The sequence below is a fragment of the Vespa mandarinia genome, chromosome 20 (genome assembly GCF_050613455.1).
Source record: "Vespa mandarinia isolate Hongniang chromosome 20, ASM5061345v1, whole genome shotgun sequence".
Lineage (NCBI taxonomy): Eukaryota > Metazoa > Arthropoda > Insecta > Hymenoptera > Vespidae > Vespa > Vespa mandarinia.
In genome coordinates, this window is record NC_140829.1 from 3,945,001 (window position 1) to 3,965,682 (window position 20,682).

Consider the following 20,682-nt stretch of genomic DNA (forward strand, 5'->3'; position numbering starts at 1 on the left):
CGATCGATCGTTCGTTATTAAAGTCTTTGTTTGAAAAAGGAAAACGAAAAGAATAGGTAAAAAGTAAAGGAAAAAAAAAAACAAAAAAAAAAAAAAATAAAAGAATAATAAAAACGAAGAGAGGGCTTCGTCATAGTTGTGTACGGTTGAATCAATTTTTTCTACTTTGTATCGGTGTCAGTGTGCCAATTGGCCAATTTTATAATCGGTGAATTGAGTAAGTCCGATTGCGTAAAAAATCATTAATCCTTCGGAGATTGGTATCTTCACCTCTCTCTTTCTTTCTTTCTTTCTTCCTTCCTCTCTCTCTCTCTCTCTCTCTCTCTCTCTCTCTCTCTTCTTTCTCTCTCTCTCTTTCTCTCTCTGTCTGTTTCTATCATTCTCGTTAATTTAATCGTCTCTGGGTCAACGCTCCGAAGACGTCGTCTCGCTCAGCGTCCATTGTCTCCGTTGGTTGAACGCTCAAGGACTGCACACTTCGTTCAATGCTTCTCGCGGTTCTTGGGATCGATGACCGTGACTTCAGAATCTTTCTTTCTCTCTCTCTCTCTCTCTCTCTCTCTCTCTCTCTCTCTCTCTCTTTCTCTATTTCTCTAGCTTCCTACTTCTTCTCCCACCCCTTAGCTACACTTAATAGCGCGTTTTCCTACTTCGCCCGTACAACGAGAAACTGTAGGATGTTGCGCGAGAAAGGAAAAGAAAATGGAAAAAAAGAAAAAAGAATAGAAGAAGAAGAAAAAGAAGGGTGGGGGTGGATGGCGGGGGAGGGGGGAAAGAAAAAGCTTACTCGTGAAATTGGCCGTGAATGAAGATTTTTCAAGGACAACGCGTACGATCCGTCGTACATAGGTCCAAGCTTCCTCGCTAAGTAAGGTCGTTCGGCCTTATTCTTCGCCGAATCGCAAGGTCGTCTTTCAAGACAAGACGAGAACGTACTTCCGCCACCTCTTCGAGGTCATTCCCTCTTTTTAACGATTCATCCTTCGAGGTATGCCTTTTATTTTCTTCCTCTTTTCCTCTTTTTTTCCTTTTCGTCTCTTTTTCTTTGTTTTTTTTTGTTCTTTCTTTTTTGTTCTTTTTTTGTTTCTTATCTCACCTCCATCTCATCAGTTATACACCTATATACCTACCTGTCTTCTATAATTTGTTACGTTGCCTTAATAATTACCTCCTCTTATGCATATTGATATATGCATAATCATACGATATAAATCATAATACATTAATTTTAGAAATAACGAGTATGATTTTAATAATCTTGTTGAAAAGGTTAATAAGATATTAAGATATTTAGTAAATAATTTTTAAGATAGAAAAAAAAAAACATGCCTGACCAATTGAAATTTATTACACGTTCCCCGTGACCGATCGTCTCTTAAACCTTTTTCCCTTTAGATCTATACCTTTCTACCTTTATCTTTTCTAACACAAGCTATGCCTACGTAAAATACCAGAACGTAACGAGTCCTTTATTATTTTTCTGATTACGTAGAAATTTGTTGAATAGTACTAAGACGACCTCACAAATCCTACCCAATTCGTTAAGGTTTTTATAACAGCAAGATAGGTTAAGCCTTGGTTTACCGCTAATTTTAAATGAGATGGAACGATCTTTCCATCCATCATTTTTATACCATATTTTTCTTTTTGACAATGATTGATAAAGAAAAATTTTTTAATTCTTCGATCTTTCATTATCATTATCATCCTAGAATCGGCATTTTAGTTTAATTAAAAGATAATATAAATATTTCCTTTCTCTCTCTTTCTCTCTCTCTCTCTCTCTCTCTCTCTCTCTCTCTCTCTCTGTTCTATCGTACACGTAAATATTTATAGTTAAAAGAATTACAAGACGAATCTCTTACACGCTCAATAGAATAGAATGATATCTTTTGAACTCGCATTAGGAAACTCAGATTAGGGACTATCATAAAATTCTTTCGATGATGGCTCGATACAATCGTAAAAATAACATTCTTGGTCGAACGATTTCGATAATCGCGTCTCATTCGTATGTGGTTTTCCCAAATGATTTCTCTTTTCATTCTTTCCTTTCTTCCTATCTTCTTCTTCGAAGCATAGTGTCCTTGGAAATTCTAATAATAGGTCAAATATAAATCACGTTGGGGAAAAATTTATGAGTAAGGTGAGGTGTCGAAGGAGACATCTACGGAGAAAGGTTACTTATCGATAACACAGGAGGACGATTCGAAAGCGTTTGTTTTTTTTTAAATCTCATTGGACGGGAGCTAACAAACGAAAACTAATCGCATTGAAACCTCTGTGCCGAACAATACCGTGGCGTAATAATCGCATTAGGATCGTAAAAATTTTTTAGTAGGTCTCTCCTTCCTTGTCCTCTCACCATTCCCTTTTGCTCTTCCTATTCCCTCGGTCAATTATTTCCACTTCGACATTAGAAAAGAATAGTAATAACTAACCGTGAGTGTCTAACGAAAGCTCGTACGATTTTTCACGGGTTCCTGGACTGTGCCAAATATGCTACTATCTATACATAAGAAAGAAAAAGAGAAAGAGAAAGAGAGAACAAATTCTCTATGATTCCTTGCGTTTTCTCGATGGTAGAACCGTTAAGTGATCCCTCTCCCTCTCCCTCTCTCTCTCTCTCTCTCTCTCTCTCTCTTTCTCTCTCTTTCTCTTTCTCTTTGGAAAGTAGAGTTCAGTAACAATTTAGTTTCGATCGGCAACTTTTCGAAATAATAATAATAATAATAATAATAATAATAATAATAATAATAATAATAATAATAATAATAATAATAATAAAAATAAAAATAAAGTAATAATAATAATAAATAAATTATCACAAGATATTCCTATATATTCTTATCCCAATCATCGGAGTCCGTTCGTCCGTCGATCGTTCCCTGTAAGAAACCTAAGGGAGAGTTCAGAGATACATATTATAATATACTTCGTATAGAAGAGACCGCATCGTTTCTCCTTGTTTTTCTTCGATTAATCGAGATTGAAAAAAGCGGTTTGCCGCGGTCGTCGCGCGAATAACCGGTGAGTAGTAGTAGTAGTAGTGTAGTAGTAGTAGTAGTAGTAGTAGTCGAAGTACTCGCTATAAACGACTTGCACCTCAAGAAGTAGCAATGCGAAACAGGACAGCTCGGGGCCGCGGCTAGTGGCACACCATCTTTCTCTCTCTCCCTCTATCTCTCTCTCTCTTTCTCTCTCTCTCTACCTCTACCTCTCTCTATCTCTCTCTCTCTCTGTCTCTGTTCTCTGCTCTCGTTCTCCTTCGCCTTGTCTCGTCCCACGAAAGATCTATTTCTCTCTCCTCGGCCTTTTACCATCCTCGCTCGATTCAGGGTCGTACGGACGATCAAGTTCAACGCCAACGACGATGCACCGCAGCACTCCTCTCTTCTCCGCCCTTGTCCTTACTATCGTATTTATCCTTCGGCCCACGTTCGAGCTCCCATTTTTATCGGCCTCGACCTACGTTAAAATCAATTTTCTTTCGTGCGCTCTTTTTTTATTTTCATTCGTGTAACTACCATAAACGTGACCTTTAATTCGGATCGTTAAAATCATTCGGAATATTATATGTGTTTTGTATGTTAAAAAAAAGAAAAAAAAAAAAAGTGAAAAGGAGAAAAGTATTTTTGACTTATGCCCTTGAACAAAATGATTCTATTGTGATCGTTTAAAGAAAGAGAGAGAGAGAGAGAGAGAGAGGAATTGACAGGGTTATTTCTTAAGATCCTTTATATTCTTCTTCCTTTTTTTTTGTTCGCCTATAGTAAAACCTTTTCTCCTCAGGTAAGAAAATAGAAATATCTATTATTTAATTACGAGCGGAAAGATAGATAGATGTTCGTCATAAATTGGTTGTACATAATTTACTTGTAAATTTCGACAAATATTTGTGAATAAGTATCTATACATACTACATATATATATATTTTTTCTTTTATCTTTTGTTTTTTAATTTTAGTTAAAAAAAAGAAAAAAAAAGAAAACGAACATCATTGTTCATAGTCGAAATGACTACGTTTTGTTTTATTTATTTATTTATTGTTTTTTTTTTTTTTGTTAAATTTCACAATTGCATATAAAAGTAATGAATCTTTCGAATAAAGGTCATTAATATTTATATATGTGTGTGTGTATATATATATATATTCTTTTTTTTAAATTTTAACGTAATCGTTACGAAAGGCGAAAAAGAAGAAAGAATATTAGAAATATTTAATATATTCTAAAAACGCGATTTGGATTCATGTAAGATCCACATTGTATCACGCAAGCGCACGCTCGTACACATATTTAAAAGAAAAAAAAGAAGAAAAAAAAACAAAAAAGAATAAGAATGCTGAATAATTCGAGAGTGATTTACTAGCCACGCAAAACCGTTCACGCGTGCCGAGTATGAAGAGTTTGAGAAATAGGTGTAGAACGGTTTTGCAGGTCGCGGCGTAAGTCGTCCATCGAGGGCATAGCGAGAGGAGGATCAAGAAGGGTGGGGATAGAAAAGAAAAGAAAGAGAGAGAGAGAGAGAGAGAGAGAGAGAGGCACCAGAAGAGAAATTACTTTTTCCATTTTTCTTTCGCGGCACTGCTCTAACAATTTCCATAAGCGAGTCGCGCGCTTCTTTTTATTCCACCGTGTATTTCCTTCCTTCTTTTCATTTTTCATAGCTCTCAACTCATACAAACACGGGATTATCCATGATCCATTTTAAGTGGGGATCGTATAATAAACAATCATCAGATTACATACTATTAACTCGTATTAATTCAAATAACGATCGTACAGGTTATATACGCGCGCGCGCGCACACACACACACACACCCGTTCTTGTAATTATGAAAGAAATTCTAATTTTCTATTATATTAGATATTGATTTTTATCGATGTCAAGGTATAAACATTTTAATTCTATTGATTAAATTTACATACAATGTATTTTAACGCGTTAATGATTCTTTTTCTGTTTTCATTTTTTCTTTTCTATTTTTTCTTTTTTTTTCTTTTTTTTTTTTTTTTTAACTCATTTCTCCCGTTTTCTAAAGAATTTAAGAAAAATTTATAATCAGACGATTTCTAGGAAGATTTTTGATAGAGGAAGTTGTCGGGTCCTTTCATTCGAAGGGGTCATCGAGGGGTCACTACTGGTTCTTATTAAGAAAAAGAAAGATAGAGAAAGAGAGAGAGAGAGAGAGAGAGATGGGGGGCAGGATGGTAAAAGAGAGACGGAAGAAGAGAGGAAGAAAGAGGAGAAAGGAACCAGTGGTGGGCGTTTTCTAAACGAGTGCAGCTGCTCGTTGTTGTCCTCGTCGTCGTCTTCTTCAGGGTACTGCACGCGTACTCAAATGCACGTTGCATGCTCGGCCAACGCAACTCTTTGCTTTTTGTTGGGCGAACCACGTACATACATACATACATACGTACGTACATACATACATACATACATACATACATACATACATACATACATACATACATACATACATACATACATACATACATACATACATACATACATACATACATACATACATACATACATACATACATACATACATACTTACTTATGTAGATCGTATCTCGGTTACGAAGGAAAACTACGAGTCACGGATTTGTGTCAACGACGCGCATCTGTTTTCGGGACTACGAAACTTTCTTAGCCCGGAGTTACATAAGACATAAAAAGGAATCGTTCTGAAATCGAGAGCATTCATCGAGTGATTCGAGGTGAAATCGATTGAGTGGGAGTTCTCTACTGACACGATTTCTCCTTCTCTTCGATTTATGTAAGATGAGGATAGATTGATCGATCGATCTATCTATCTATCTATCTATCTGTTCTTTCATCGTTGCATAATATCATCTTGCCTTTGTTAAAATTGAAATATTTCAATAATCGTGAGACACATACATACAGAGAGACGCGCACACAGTTATATCAATAGTAACAGGAAGAAGGATCTCGTAGTTGTGTAGTGGCTCTTGGCTACTACTTGCCAGTGGTCGAGGATACTGATGCTGCTGCTGATGATGATGGTGATGATGACAACGACAAGGATGATAATGATGATGATGATGATTATTATTATTATGACGGTGATGGTGATGATGTTGCAGGTTCAGTGACATCACGCACGCATGTGCGTGACGCGGTGTGCGCACCGTTATACCCATAGCCTGCCCCATAGCACCTACTGCGGAAGCAGAGCCATATAAGCGTCCGTCGTGAATACACACGCACGAATACTATCTAATGTTGAACAATATTTAATTCAATTAAATATTCTCTTATGATTGAACATTATTTAGTATTTTACATATGAATGAGGAAAGAATGATTATTGACGATAACAAAAGATAATGTATCACGATGATATTCGAAATTTTTTATTAAAATTTTGGATCAAACGTTACGAAAGAAGCATTGGTAAATACGTGTCCGATGATGTGATAACCGGAACCGAGATCAGTTAGCATTTTATAAAAGTACAGAAGGAACAAAAAAAAAAGAAAAAGAAGAAGAAACGATCAGCAACCGGTCGGTCGCTGCTTCAGTGCCAAGGACGAAACTAGACAATGAAACGTTCGTTGCTGGGAAGCAACCAACGGGTTCCATATAATAATTTCCTACTACTATCATTTAACATTTTTATCGTTCCAACGTGTATCAAGATCTTACGCCCAAAGATATAGCCGTAATGACGAACAACGAATTTTACGTGTGAAAAATATCGAAGGTGTTATAAAATAGAAATATTTCTTCAATTTGATTATTCATATTAATCAAGTATAATACTTAACTGTTATATAACAGGTAGATCTGTCCATAAAGTTTCAGTCATCTAACATCGACTCATCAAGAATAAGATTTGACGTCGTAAAACGGACGACGAATGTATACATTTATATTCTACGAGAGATAGATAGAGACGGATAGATATATAGATAGAGAGAGAGAGAGAGAGAGAGAGAGAGAGAGAGAGAGAGAAAGAGAGAGAGAGAGAGAGAGAGGGAGGGCGGGGGAGAGGACATTAAGCTTGGCATAAATTACCTTGACTCGCATAAATTTCCAGAAACTTTATTACTTTACACGTTTTTTCAATGATTAAACGCTGCTGTATTATCTCGCACGTTCATTATAATAATAATAATAATAATAATAATAATAATAATAATAATTATTATTATTATTATTATTATTATTATTATTATTATTATTATTATTATTATATTCAAGCAAATTGAAAAGGAAACGGAAGTTCATGTTTCTTTGTAAATGGTATAGAATATATATATATACTCTCTTAGAAGGTCGATGTTCGTCAAACGATTAAATATAAATGTCACGCGATGACTGAAAATCTATAGGGTTATATACCTATACGTTTAGCATATAAACCGTCGTTTATCGTTCAGGTTGTTAGCCGATTTCAAGGAAAAAGATAGACGGAAGATGACCTCCAACGTCGAGCATTATGCTCGAGGTCCGTTCAAGAGTTCGCGGTAACTTACGTACCGATCGAACGATGTGTATGGTAGGGGAAAAAGAAAAAGGAGAGTCTAAAGAATCCGTCTTCTGTCGAGATACGTTACGATTTGATTCGCTTTATTCGATCGTAAAATGGCTTTTGTTCTATCGGGATATAAACTTTGATCTCATTTCGCGGAGTGTCTAATATGGAATAGTACTCAAGAAGGAGAAACAAAAGAGAAAGAGAGAGAGAGAGGACAACGGAAGTCGATCGGAGTAGTACTCGTAATGGGGCAGCCATAAAATCATGAAAATAAGTTATCGCCTCAATGATGATAATGATGATTGTAGAGATGAGAGAGAGAGAGATGTAATATAGCACAAATCACGGAGAAAGTATAATACGAGTTTATGCGTTTATGAGGCAATAAATGGTTCAGAAAAAAGAAAAAGAAAAAAAAAAAAAAATATATATATATATATATATATATATATATATATGTGTGTATATATATACGAGAAAAGAAAAGAAAAAAAAAAAAGCATCTTTCATCCTTTCCAAGTTCAGAGAAGAACTAAATGCCAGAAGTTTGGCCAGACGGCTCATGTTGTCGGTAGTGAGGGCGATGAGATCGGCCTCGAAGGGCAAAAGGGTTTGCCTAGGCCAACGTGGAAGGGTTTAACGTCCCACTCCAGACCCGTCTCGCTTTCGAATTATTACCAACGCCGCCATTACCATTGAGGCAACGTTTACGAGGATTCGGTTTTTCTTTCTTTCTTGTTTTTTTTTTCTTTCTTTTTTTGCCGAAAAATATCGAATATCCTTTTCGTTTCCACGAAATCCTCAGGATATTTCAATCGACGGAAAGAACTTCCGGTTATGGAAGCGAGAGAAAGAGAGAGAGAGAGAGAGAAAGAGAGAGAGTATAGGGAAGTTTCTCATTATTAGCACGACTATCGTCGAATTTCAGTCGTGTAAGCAAACGCGCGAGGAGATTTCTCATGGTTCACGAGGACATTGGCCATATCGCAAATCAATGAACGTTTTTTCTTCTTTTTTTTTCTTTTTTTTCTTTTCTTCTTTTTTTTTTTTTTTTTATTTTTTTTCGTTCTTTCGTTTTTCGTTCTTACCGCGCGAAAACGCGTAAAACTAGAAATGTCTGTCAGGTTCGATGAACTCCGATGGCGCGTGGCAATCAATTTTTTTTATCGTTTGCGAAAATCTTAAAAAAGGGAGAGGAAGAGGGGAGAGGGTGAGGGGGAGAAGAGAGAAGAAGGTGGAAGGAGGCCAGCAGAGGCGATGGTACGCGCGACCGGAGACCTCGTTCGCTTGAAAAAGGATTGAAAAAGATCGAGATGGACGATGTCGTTCTTGTGCGTACGAAACGAGAGCAAGGATTGAGAAAAAAGGATGGAAAGGAAAAAAAAATTGGAATGGAAAAGTCGAATTTTTAAAAAAAAAATAACAAGAAATATATACATACTTTCGGTGCCGAAGCTTTGCAGTTGCGAGAGAGATGGGAGAGGCGGGGAAGTTAGGAAATGATTGCGGTCGGGCTGATCGGAGGGTGAGGAGGACGAGCCCTTGAGGGACCGAAAAGAAAAGATACGAGGAAAAGGAGGATGAGGATAGTTGTACGAGAATCCGAGAGAGAAAGATCATGCGAGATAGAGAAAGAGATAGATATACAGAGATATAAAGAGAGAGAGAAAGAGAGAGAGAAAGAGAGAGGGAGAGAGAGAGAGAGAGAGACGGAAAGCGACGGCGCGACGGTCGAGTCGCGCGTTGGCTCGAGCGAGAGGGCACATGGCCTTGGCCGCCGCTGCGGGGTAATTCAGTCAAGGTTTCGGCCGATGAACTTCCTCCCGATGGGAGGAAGAAGGAGAAGCCTGCCGGCCGGTCGACGTCTCGGCGCGTCGCTAGTGGAGGGGAGGAAGGGGCCGGCTCCGTCCAATAGCGTATCCGCGCGGCCCAACGAGCCGACCTGCGATTGGCTCGGCTGGGGCCCGAGTTCGCGCGAGCGCACTCACGCTACCTCGCTTGTCAGTGACCTCCAGCATTGAAAATACGATGAACTCTCGTCGGCCGTTCGTTGTGTCTCTCTCTCTCTCTCTCTCTCTCTCTTTCTCTCTGTGTCCCTCTGCCGTTCGTGTATCTGTGTATATTATTACTACTACTGGTACCACTACCATCACCACTACCACCACTACCATCGTCACAGCCCACTACTCGGCTAGCTCTTGTATTATTATTATTACTACTACTAGCGTGACGTACTAGGTAGTAGTAGTCAGGGCGTAGACATTGTAGATGCTCCTCGGGCTGGCACGCAGGCAAGCGAGCACATCAATTTCTCCCCACCAACTCGGTACAACACACAAACACAGACAAAGAGAAAGAGCATGAGAGAGAGAGAGAGAGAGAGAGAGAGAGAGAGAGAGAGAGAGAGAGAGACATTCAACACAGCAGACGGCCGTACAACGACGTAAACGACACGACTACGACGAAAGCTCTCGTCGGGCAAGGGCTGCAGGTATCCAGCACTCGGCAGCAGCGCCGAACTCGAGTCAGAGCAACGCGAACCTCCCTCGAGCGAAGACTTACTTTCACTCTCTCTTCTGCTCCGTCTCGTAACGGCAGTGGAACGCCGGTTTCGCGCGTTTGTGTCTGCGGCAGAGCCGCGCGCGTTCCTCCTCTACTCTATAAGCCTACGGCTTGTACCCTCGGCTCGGAACAGATCGCACCTGCCTTTCGAGCTAGCACCAACGTTCTCGCGATCATCATGAGCTTACTTCGATAGAGTCATGCGCTCTTCTATGTCGCCGTCGTTGTCGTCGTCGTTGTCGTCGTCGTCGTCGTTCTCGTCGTCGTCGTCGTCATCGTCGTCATCGTCGTCGTCGTCGTCGTTGTCGCCGTCGTCGTCGCCGTTGTCGTCGCCGTCATCGTCATGGTCGTTCTCGTTATCGTGTCCAGTGCATCGTAAACCAATAATACAATTATAGGAAAACGGAATTAAAAAAAAAAATAATAATAAAAAGATAAAAAATAAGAAAGAAGAAAGAAAATAGATAAGGTGACAGTGAAGAGGGACAAAAGTGCAGACGAATATTCTATGTAACTTCGTCACAGTGTACAGTGCTATAGGTGACAAAGTGAACTGAATCGTGAAAAATATGGATTAGATATATATATATATATATAGATATAGATATATATATATGGATATATATATATATATATATATATATATATATATTAGATGAATAGATAGATTGATAGACAAATAGTTTTTTCTTTGATTCGACAAAAGATGATACTTACGGCAGACAGTAGCATTCAAGGGGCTTTAGCGACACCACCGGAGTCACCGATCTCCGCATCATCAAGAGCTTCGAGTGTCTCGCGTATGTCCTGCGTATCACAGGGCATGTCGAGTCCCTATCACGTTGCTCAGTTGCCTCATCGTCTCAGTCCTAACATGCCCACTATGGATTCAACCGTGTCCTCGGCTAAACCCGAGCCCGAATTAAATATAGGTACGATTGATCTATCAAATTTCCTTTCCCCTGTTAATTACGATCGATCGGTATCACCTTAATACAGTCAATAGAAGAAAAAGGGATCTTTGTTTGGCAAAAAGTGCAGTGTTGTTGTAGTTCCTACGAATTTCGTTTGTTCTTCCTTCTTATCCACTCCCACCGCCACCCCACCCTCCTCCCCCGCCTGATAACGCAGTGAAAGCGGAAAGTTGTAACGCGCCGATGCTGTAACTCACTGCGAGAGAGGAGAAAGTGTTCTTCTTTCTCTCCCACCTTTCTCCGCGAGTCTCGCGCGCGTGCTCTTTCTCTCTCTCTCTCTCTCTCTCTCTCTCTCTCTGTCTCTCTTTCTTTCTCTTGTTCATTCTGTCTGTTTGCGCGTCTTTCTTTCATTCTTCATCTCTTTATATGCATTATCGAAACACACGTGAATCTTCAAAGACCATAGTTCGGGACTAATCGTATATATATCTTTTCTTCTTTCAGAATTCGATGGAACCACAGTACTCTGTCGTGTTTGTGGTGACAAGGCCTCTGGTTTTCATTATGGCGTTCATTCCTGCGAGGGATGCAAAGTAAGTTATTTTTTTTTTCCTTTTCTTTTTTCTTCCTCACGATTTACAAGAGTTCCATATTCTCGTGTTTCATATGCCGACGAAGCGAACGACGGTTCGATATTTGATTTGATATATATATATATATATATATGTATATATATATATATTTCATTTCCTCTTTTCTTTTTTTATTCGTTTAATTCTTTCATGACTCCACGTAATACGATCGACGGAATTTAAACTTTTGTATTTAGCTCGTGTATCGTATGGCTCTTATTTTATCGTCGCGTTGTTTCGCATATAAAAAGAACGTAGGAAGAGATATTTGCTGACTACGGTAACGTGTCCGGGACATTCGAAAGTCCTTCGAAAAGTATCGAATTCGTCGCAGACGAATAGCCCAGGAAGCGTGAGCGATGTGTGAAAGAGCGAGAACTGTCCAAGGTCGCGAAGAGGTGTTATCGACCGAGAGGAACTCGGCCTTGGACACACGGAAATCGACGGATGTAGGTGGTATAACCGCGATCTCTCGAGGATGTACCATCTCTATGTATCTACCTTTTCTCTCTCTCTCTCTTTCTATCTCTCTTACTCCATCAGTCTCTTTTGTATATTAAACCGATCTCCGCCTTTGCTCGATCTTCCGTAATACCACGAAATGTATTGAATGATGAAACGACAAGTTCTCGTTTTACGTCCGGTCTGAAGGGCAATGATGCTGTTCAGATATATACAATACAAGAGAATCTTATTGGTCATTCGCGATCGAATTCTTAGAGAGGGAGACGAGCCCAGCTTACTTCTATTCTGAAGGCAAATAATAACAAAGGCAACCACGGTTGGTGGTTACATAAGAAGGAAATCGAAAGAAAGATATTCGGCAAATTTTTAGGATGATCTGTTTCTTTCTCTCTCTCTCTCTCTCTCTCTCTCTCTCTCTCTCTCTCTCTCTCTCTCTCTCTCCCTCTCAGAAGAATCTTTCAGAGTTTTTGGAAAAACATGGAGAGAAGTAAGAGAAAGAAAAAGAAAGAGAAAGAGAGAGAGAGAGAGAGAGTGCAGGTAGTAGAGCCCTTCAGGCCCTTTCGAAGGGCTACCTTCGTAAGGAGTTCTTTGTGTCGGTGGTTTGCGTGTGGCTTCGTTTCTCGGAACTGTTACGTCGAAAGATGTAAAATAAAAGAGAGAAAAAGAGAGGATAAGATTCGTTGTTTTCATAAAAAATTCGAAGCATTTCCCAAAGTCAACAACAAGATTTGTCGCAATCCTTAAGCTCGTCACGTTTAACAAATTCGTAATAAAGAGACAAGGTACGAAGGCTAAAGATTCTCCTCGTGGACTGATCGGTAGTAAAAAGTGTGGGGGTAGAGAGATCTAATGGAGGGTGGGGAGAGGACCGTGATTAGGGGTAAAGGAGAGGTAGGAAGAGGAAGAGTAGGAGGAGGAGGAGGTAACTGCTAGGACTCGCAAAATCGTTTCGCATAGCCTCCGAGTGCCCCAGCAGCAGCAGCAACACAACCACCACCACCACCACAACAGTCATAGTTACCGCCACCATCGACCGCTTTACCACCTCCAGGTTCGATGGTACTGACATGGAGGTGGTTGCCTCGCCAGGTGCCGCGTTTCACGATCGGTTCGGCTCTCGCAGATATGTTTCGACCATGGTACGGTTTGCTTCGAACATTTCTCTCCCTAATACGACGAACTTATATTATTTTTTTCTCTTTTTTTCGACTTACCTGAATGAAAAGGGAGAATGGCTCAGTAGTAGTAAGTTTTCCCCGCAGGAATGATCGAGTTTAGCCGGTGAAAAATCTTCAAAAGCGGCTAGAAACCCCGCTGTTTGGTGGTACACGTCAAAGGGAGAAACAGAGAAAAAGAGAGAAAGAGAGAGAAATCCGAGGAAAGAGAGAGTGACCAAGCAGCTTCCGAAAATTCTCGGAGAGATGATGATCGTTTCGACTAAGAAAAAAGAGAAAGTAGATACTTCCGAGATTCGATACAGGATAATCGACGAGACTCTTTGGAATGCATTTCTCAAAGATCTTTCCTAACGTTCATAGTTGTTTTTTTTTCTCCTTCTCTTTTCTGTTTTTTCTCTCTCTCTCCTCTCTACTAACGTGATAAATCTCGATCGATCGAAAGGGAAATGGAAAAAATAAAAAAGTAAATCGATCGACTTGGGCAAACAAAGGAAATCGATTTTTCATAATGACATTTGTCTAGATGGGTTTCATTAGCAGGCTGAATGAAAACGATAATGGTAGCGAAAGAAAGATAGAGATAGATGGATAGAAAAAAAGAAAGAGAGAGAGGGAGAGAGAGAGAGAAAAGATCGTTCGGTTCATTCGACACGCAGGAGGTTCATGGCTCGATCAACCGGTACATCATCACTACCGTATCTTTCTCTATCTCTCTTTCTTGTTCTCGAAGCGGTCGTGAGAAAAAAGGACTAGGCTGACCGGGTAGCCGGCCGATTGACTAGGTCAGTAACTTACGGGTAGAGGAGCGTAGGAGCGACGCGCAGGAGCGCCGTAGGAGGCGCTAAGCCAGCCACCGGACGGTGAATCTTTCCCCGAGTGTGACCTAGCCGCTAGCGGTAGAACGTGGTCCCCCACAGCAAACCAGTGGCGGAGAAGAGGGGTCCCGTGGAAAGGGAAGAGAACGCGGAAGAGCGTCCGAGAGAGAGAAAGAGAGAGAGAGAGAGAGAGAGAGAGAGAGAGAGAGAGAGAGAGAGAGATATCTTTGAGACTAGGTCGCTCGGTCGTACTACTGTTGCACTACTATTTCGCCGTATAACTACGACGAGTTTGCCATCTTGAAACTTTTCTCCTTCTATCTCTTTTCCTATCAGGTCATCTAGCTATCCAGCGAAAGCCCTGAAATCGTTAACGGTGACGAGGCCACGACCGAATGCCTCCACGTCGTTTTCTTCGATTTTCTTTTCTTCTTTTTCTATCTTTCTCTCTTTCTTTCTTTTTTCCCCCAAATTAAGACTTCTCCCCCCTCCCTCCTCCCATTTCAAATCGTCATTTCCTTTCTTTAAATTTGATCTCTCAAACAAAATGAACTAAAGAGAAAGAGAAAGAGAGAGAGAGAGAGAGAGAGAGAGAGAGAGATCTATTCGTGTAGCTAGCCGCGACATAATAAAATTTCCATCGAAGCAAAATATAGTAGTCGCATACTTAAAACGTTATCGGTGACATTAATATATATCTTTTAGGAGATTTAAGATTATAATAGATACTTTTTCAAATAGTGGATGTTCCTCTTTAAATCTTTTCGCGTGGAAGTGAAACGCGGTGGAATCGCTTACGGCCGCGCGTCCGACGATTTTTCCGGAGGGTTGAAAGCAGGCGAGCGGTGCATTAACCCTCCGGTCGTCGACCCCCGAGCCAGTTACGTCACGTGGCTGCTGCTCCCCCGCCAATGCTTCCCCTCCTTCTCCTCCTCCCCTTCTCCTCCTCCTCCCTCTCCTCCTTCTTCCTTACCCCCTCAACCATCTCGTCCCCTCCGCCATCTCTCCATTTCTTTCGCTCCCTCTTTCTCCGCGAACACAGCGTCATTTTTGATGTCGTAACGAGTCGTGATCTCATTTTCATTTGATTGCGCGGGTATTTCGGTGCTCTCGCTTGAGGTTACTGACCCCGGTGCATCTACTTTAGAATCGGGTCAGTCGCTTATTATCGAGGTAGGTGTTCTAGCTCGCAGCACCACCACCATCACGGGTATTTCTCTCAGTCTCTCTCTCTCTCTCTCTCTCTCTCTCTCTCTCTCTCTCTCTCTCTAATGCTCGATACCTAGAGATAACAGATAACTCTTGGTTATCCGGTCAACTGTAACGCGAACCAATGGTGGATTCAATAAAGATATGATTCGCGTTAGATGTTATTATATCTACAGAAAGGTGCGCATGTCCAATGCGACAAGAGAAAGTTTGATATTGGTAGACATTTAGATATCTTTTTCTAAACTTTCCAAATGCTCGAAGTTTATATTGATACCGAGATCTAACGTCTGGATCATTGACGACGATATGACGACAATGATGACAATGATGTTGTTGATGATGATGATGATGATAGAAATATGGATGGATTTTGAGTGGTGTAGGGCTGTACACCACTATCAGCTTCGAGAAAGAGAATGAGAGGTGGGGTGCGGTGAGAAAGAGAGAGAGAGAGAGAGAGAGAGAAAGAAAGAAAGAAAGAAAGAAAGAAAGAAAGAGAGGTGGAGCGGGCGAACGACCGGGCGGGCAGGCAGGCGGGCAAGCGGGCGGACGGTCGTGCGGGCAAACGAGCGAGCGGTTAATGCCCTCTGTGCACAAGTTCTGTGGCGGAGAGTGTCGCGAGCGGAGTGACGCGCGTGTGCGCATGCGCGCGAGTTACGTACGTCACCGTTACTCCGTTTGGTCTCTCTCTCTCTCTCTCTCTCAACTCTTCCCTTCCGAAAGCAACTTCTCCTCCATGCACCACCTCCAGTACCTCCTTGGAGAGTCGACTAGCTCTTTCTCTCTTTCTCTCTCTTTCTCTCTCTCTCTCTCTCTCTCTCTCTCTCTCTCTCTCTCTCTCTCTCTCTTTTCTTTCTCGAACCGTATCCCTACTCCTCGATATCGGTGCAGCAGCAGCAGCAGCAGCAGCAGCAGCAGCAGGAGGAACGGCAGCAGTCGCGCGCTCCGGTCGTTGGCCCCGCAAGAGCACATCGTGCGTACGCGCGCGCACGCGCACGCGCTTGGGCGCGAGCGTAGCCGATGCACGTACTTACTTACTTACTTACTTACTTACTTACTAGCCGATGGCACGTATTATGCGCGCATAATGCGCGCACGTTGCCGCGGCGCCGCCGCCGTCACCGAGCGCGCGCTTCTTCGCCCTACACGTTCCTCCGCGTGTCCTCCAGCACGGTATTCCCTCGCGATTATCTCAACGCGATACGTCCTCTCTCTCTCTCTTTCTCTTTCTCTTTATCTCTCTTTCTCGTTTCTTTATACTCTCGAATGTTCGGTTTGACGATATATCCAGGATCACGCGAGTTAATTCTCCGATCATTTTAATCGAATCAATCGCGTTATTACAGTGTTGAGTGTGATTTTCTTGTACTGTTTGTTTCCACGTTTTGTTCTCTTTATTCTTTCTTTTTCCTTTCTTTCTTTCTTTCTTTCCTTCCTTCCTTCCTTCCTTCCTTCCTTCCTTTCTTCCGTCTTGCTTTCCTTTTTTGTGTGAACTTACTCGAAGAACGGTGAGTGAATTTTCCCTTTTTTTTTCTTGTGTTTCTTTTTTTTTTCTTTTTTTTTTTCTTTTTATTGTTCGTTCGTTCGTTCGTTCATTTTTCCTTATTGGAAAATATCGTTTACGTCGTATACTATTAGAAGAGGAACATGGGACTTGGAATAATTTTTATCATCCTTGTACACGAGGGTACGTTATCAATACACTCATACTAATATATTTTAATCTTAGAATCAAAACGTATTTATGAAAGAATATCGTAACAATTTGATCTTAATACGTACGAGTGTTACAACTTGGATAGTTTTCATTGGACAAATAGACTATCATTATCAAACGTATGATTAATTATTAATTCGATCTTATCGGGATCAGTATTTGAACAACGTTAAATGATTTTATCGATTAGATCGTCCGATTGCTATGACCTTTTTTGATTAATCGTCATTGTTACATATAATACATATATGTTTATAATCTTTCGAAGATAATCAGATACAGATAATAGTCTGGTTGTTATTTTGAAAAGATTTCGGTTAACGAAAATTTCGCCGGTTATTCTGGTAATGATTATCGTCGTAAAGATAAAAGCAGCGCGGGAAGGTGCGAAAGGTGGTCGTCGGCCTCTCTCTGACCCGTCCGAGGGAGAATATACGGTTTAAGAGATCGATGCTCCGTGTTCTACCTCTCGCGACCTCTCTTCCACCTAGAACGAAGGGTTCAACGGGGGTTGCTGCCCTCGTCCGGGCAGCGAGCGCGCGCGCCCGCGCGTAACTTGGATTTTCGACTCTTCGGTGAGTCCATTCGTAGTATCGCCTTACGATCGTCGGATCATCCAACGCAAAGGAAATCACTTAGTCTCCGTTTACATGTTTACTCCGTTTACTTTTCTTTTTTTCTACAACAACGATAATATCACTATCATCATAGAGGAATAAAATCGTGCAGCTCATTGATATTGAATCGATATTTTCTATCCTTTAATCGAGCAAAAATTGACAACGATGATGGTCTTAGAAGAAAGAAAAAAAAAAAAAGGGAAAAAGAAAAGAAAAGAAAAAAGGCAAACAAAAATGACTCAAGGTTTACGTCACGCGCAATAAGAATTATTTCCCCTTCTTCTATCGACTCTGAATCAAAGAAAGGAAAAAAAGAGAGGGGGCGGGGGGGGGGGGGAAAGTGGAAAGAAAAAAAGAATAAATCGTAATAAAAATTTGCTACGTATAATAGATAACAACGTAACAAAACGTTATTGCGTTTTTGAACCTTGACACGTGCCAACTAGCCTTATAAAGTCGTTTAGATAAAACTTCGTTAGAGATTAGAAAAGAAATAATAGAGGACTATCGGTCCGTGTTAATTAATTTTTTCGAAACGATAGTTGGAGGGACGGGGGAGGGATTTATTAATCGTCCAATTGAAAACGAACGAAATTAGTCATTGTTTATGAAGTTACTGGAATAGCCGATCAATCAACGATCGAGAAAGAGATTTCTGGTAAAGTTAGAGTATTCTACGAGTAGAAGCCACTTTGGTTCATTGACTTGCGCGAAGCGCGAAGATGCAACGGTACATCGTTCTCTCTCTCTCTCTCTTTCTCTCTCTCTTTCTCTCTCTCTCTTTCTCTCTCTCTCTCTCTCTCTCTCTCTCTCTCTCTCTCTCTCTCTCGTGTCTTCGTCGTCGAAGCGAAGTTGAGGTAGGCGAGGTCGCGGTGTGCATGGCTACTGACGTCACGAAAGAGTCACTCGCGAACGAGTCTAAGCGCGTATACGGGCGTGTGCATAACATGTCTTTTCTCGCTACTAGCAAAGCTTGCGTTTGCGCTTGCGCTTCTTCCGAGTTCGACGACGACGACGACGACGACGACGACGACGACGACGACGACGACAACGTCTACGCGCCGATAGTTACGTAAGCGAGGTCGTTGACCGATAGCCCGCCGGGAAATCCACCCGCCATGACCTACCTTCCTCTTCGTCATCATGACGAGAACCGATCCTCCCTCTCCTATTTCCCCTTTTCCCTCCAAATCATTTTCCAGTTTGCAAACGCAAATTAAATTCTCTTTTCCTATTCTTTCCCAATTCGTTATATTTTGTTATATCATAAACGATATACGATAAATACGCCAATGAATAATCGATAATAGATAATATTATTTATAGATTCTACAATCTAATAACTTTCGAAAATTCTTTCTCTCATAGAAAAACTTACGATTATAAATATATATATATATATATATATATATATATATATATATATATATATCGACCCTATAAATTCTTATTAAGGTTTATTTATTGCCTATCTCCCTTCAACTACCCATACCCCGGCACACGCGATCCCTTATCTATTCAAAATGGAAATTATATTACGCGAAATAAGAAAATATCTATGGATCTTTAACGGTTAACGGATGGATTATTTTCGAGTAATACTTTCTTTTCTCCATTTGGAGACAGTACTTTGACCGGAATCGGTATGGAATCGGAGTTATTAAGAGGGCTCGAGAGGGTTGTGAGCGAGCGAGCAGCAAGCGAGCGTACGTACGAACGAACAAGGGAGGGAGGCAGGGAGGGAGGGAGGAGAAGGAGGAGAAGGAGAGGAGGTGGGGAAAGAACCCGTTAGTAGAGCGTTCGGAAGGCGCGCGCAAACCTCCGTGCTCGTTGCTGCGAGAAAAGGAAGACAAATATCGTGGATCGCGAGTATATGTGTGTGTGTGTGTGTGTGTGTGAAACCGAGAGAGAGAGAGAGAGAGAGAGAGAGAGCAGAAGGAGCAAACGAGCGAACGAGCGAACGAACGAACGAACGAACGAACGAACGAACGAACGACGAGCGAGCGAGCGAGCGAGCAAGCAAAGGGGGACTCTCACTTTCACGCGGTGAACTGCGGGTGAACGTCCGGGAATTGGGTCAGAGGACCCCCACCCCGTCGCGCCAGAGGCAATGTGCCGAGGCTCTATGCTCTCTGTGCTAGAAAGAGCCAGTCTACAGCCAAGCCTCGATACAAACGGTCGCTTCTTTCTTCCGCCGAAAATCGCTCCTCGTTGTCGATGTGACAACGCACACCTTCCTTCGCGAAAATAATAAGACGATTCGTTTCTATATATATATATATATATATATAGATACGTACATATATATATATATGTATATCGATGTGTACGAGTATATTCGGCCGAAAGATATTTTCCTTTTATTTTGTGATCGTGAGCTAGAGAAAAAGAGAGACACTGAGAAATAGATAGATTATATAGATAGAAAAAGATATAGAGATTATATAGTATAGAGATATAATTTTGATTCGCGTTAGCGTATAAACGCGCGCGAGTACTATTCGCTAAGACGGCATAACACGCAGAAGAGTAGATTCGTATATTCGGGGTGAATTAATGGGGTGCTTGTGCGAGTGCGAGCTGGCCACCCCGCGCTCGGGGACCGATTGTTCCTCGGGGTCCTCCTCGGACAGCGACGGTCAAACTGACGAAGGTTTCGTTGGTGATTCGCAGGGATTCTTTCGCCGTAGCATCCAGCAGAAGATACAGTATCGGCCCTGCACCAAGAATCAACAGTGCAGCATCCTGAGGATCAACAGGAATCGCTGCCAGTACTGCCGCCTGAAGAAGTGCATCGCAGTCGGCATGAGTCGCGATGGTGAGTTTTTATTTTTTTCATTATATCATTTTCTCTACTTTTTTCCTTTTCTTTCGTAAAACACTCTTCTAATAATAAAATCCGATCGATGAGAATAAGCGACGAGTAAAAAGGATAAAAAGGTAGAGAAAGAGAGAGAGAGAGAGAGAGAAAACGTTCTATTCATTCTCCTCGAGTATGAAATGGAATTGCGCAAAGAACGAAAAAAATTCGTGCGATTTTCCCGCGACCGAT

General features: G+C 41.2%; 1 protein-coding gene across 4 annotated transcripts in view; it reads left to right on the top strand.

Annotated features, from left to right (window-relative positions):
- Positions 1-20,682, top strand: part of E75 (ecdysone-induced protein 75) — a 152,225-nt gene that overhangs the window by 122,514 nt on the left and 9,029 nt on the right. For 3 of the 4 annotated variants that reach the window (XM_035881322.2, XM_035881318.2, XM_035881321.2), the window contains exons 2-3: positions 11,496-11,584; positions 20,304-20,448. In XM_035881322.2, the coding sequence (XP_035737215.2) occupies positions 11,496-11,584; positions 20,304-20,448 (234 nt within the window). Of the gene's footprint in view, positions 1-10,768; positions 11,010-11,495; positions 11,585-20,303; positions 20,449-20,682 lie in introns of those variants that run through there. The other variant, XM_035881319.2, reaches the window with a different exon arrangement.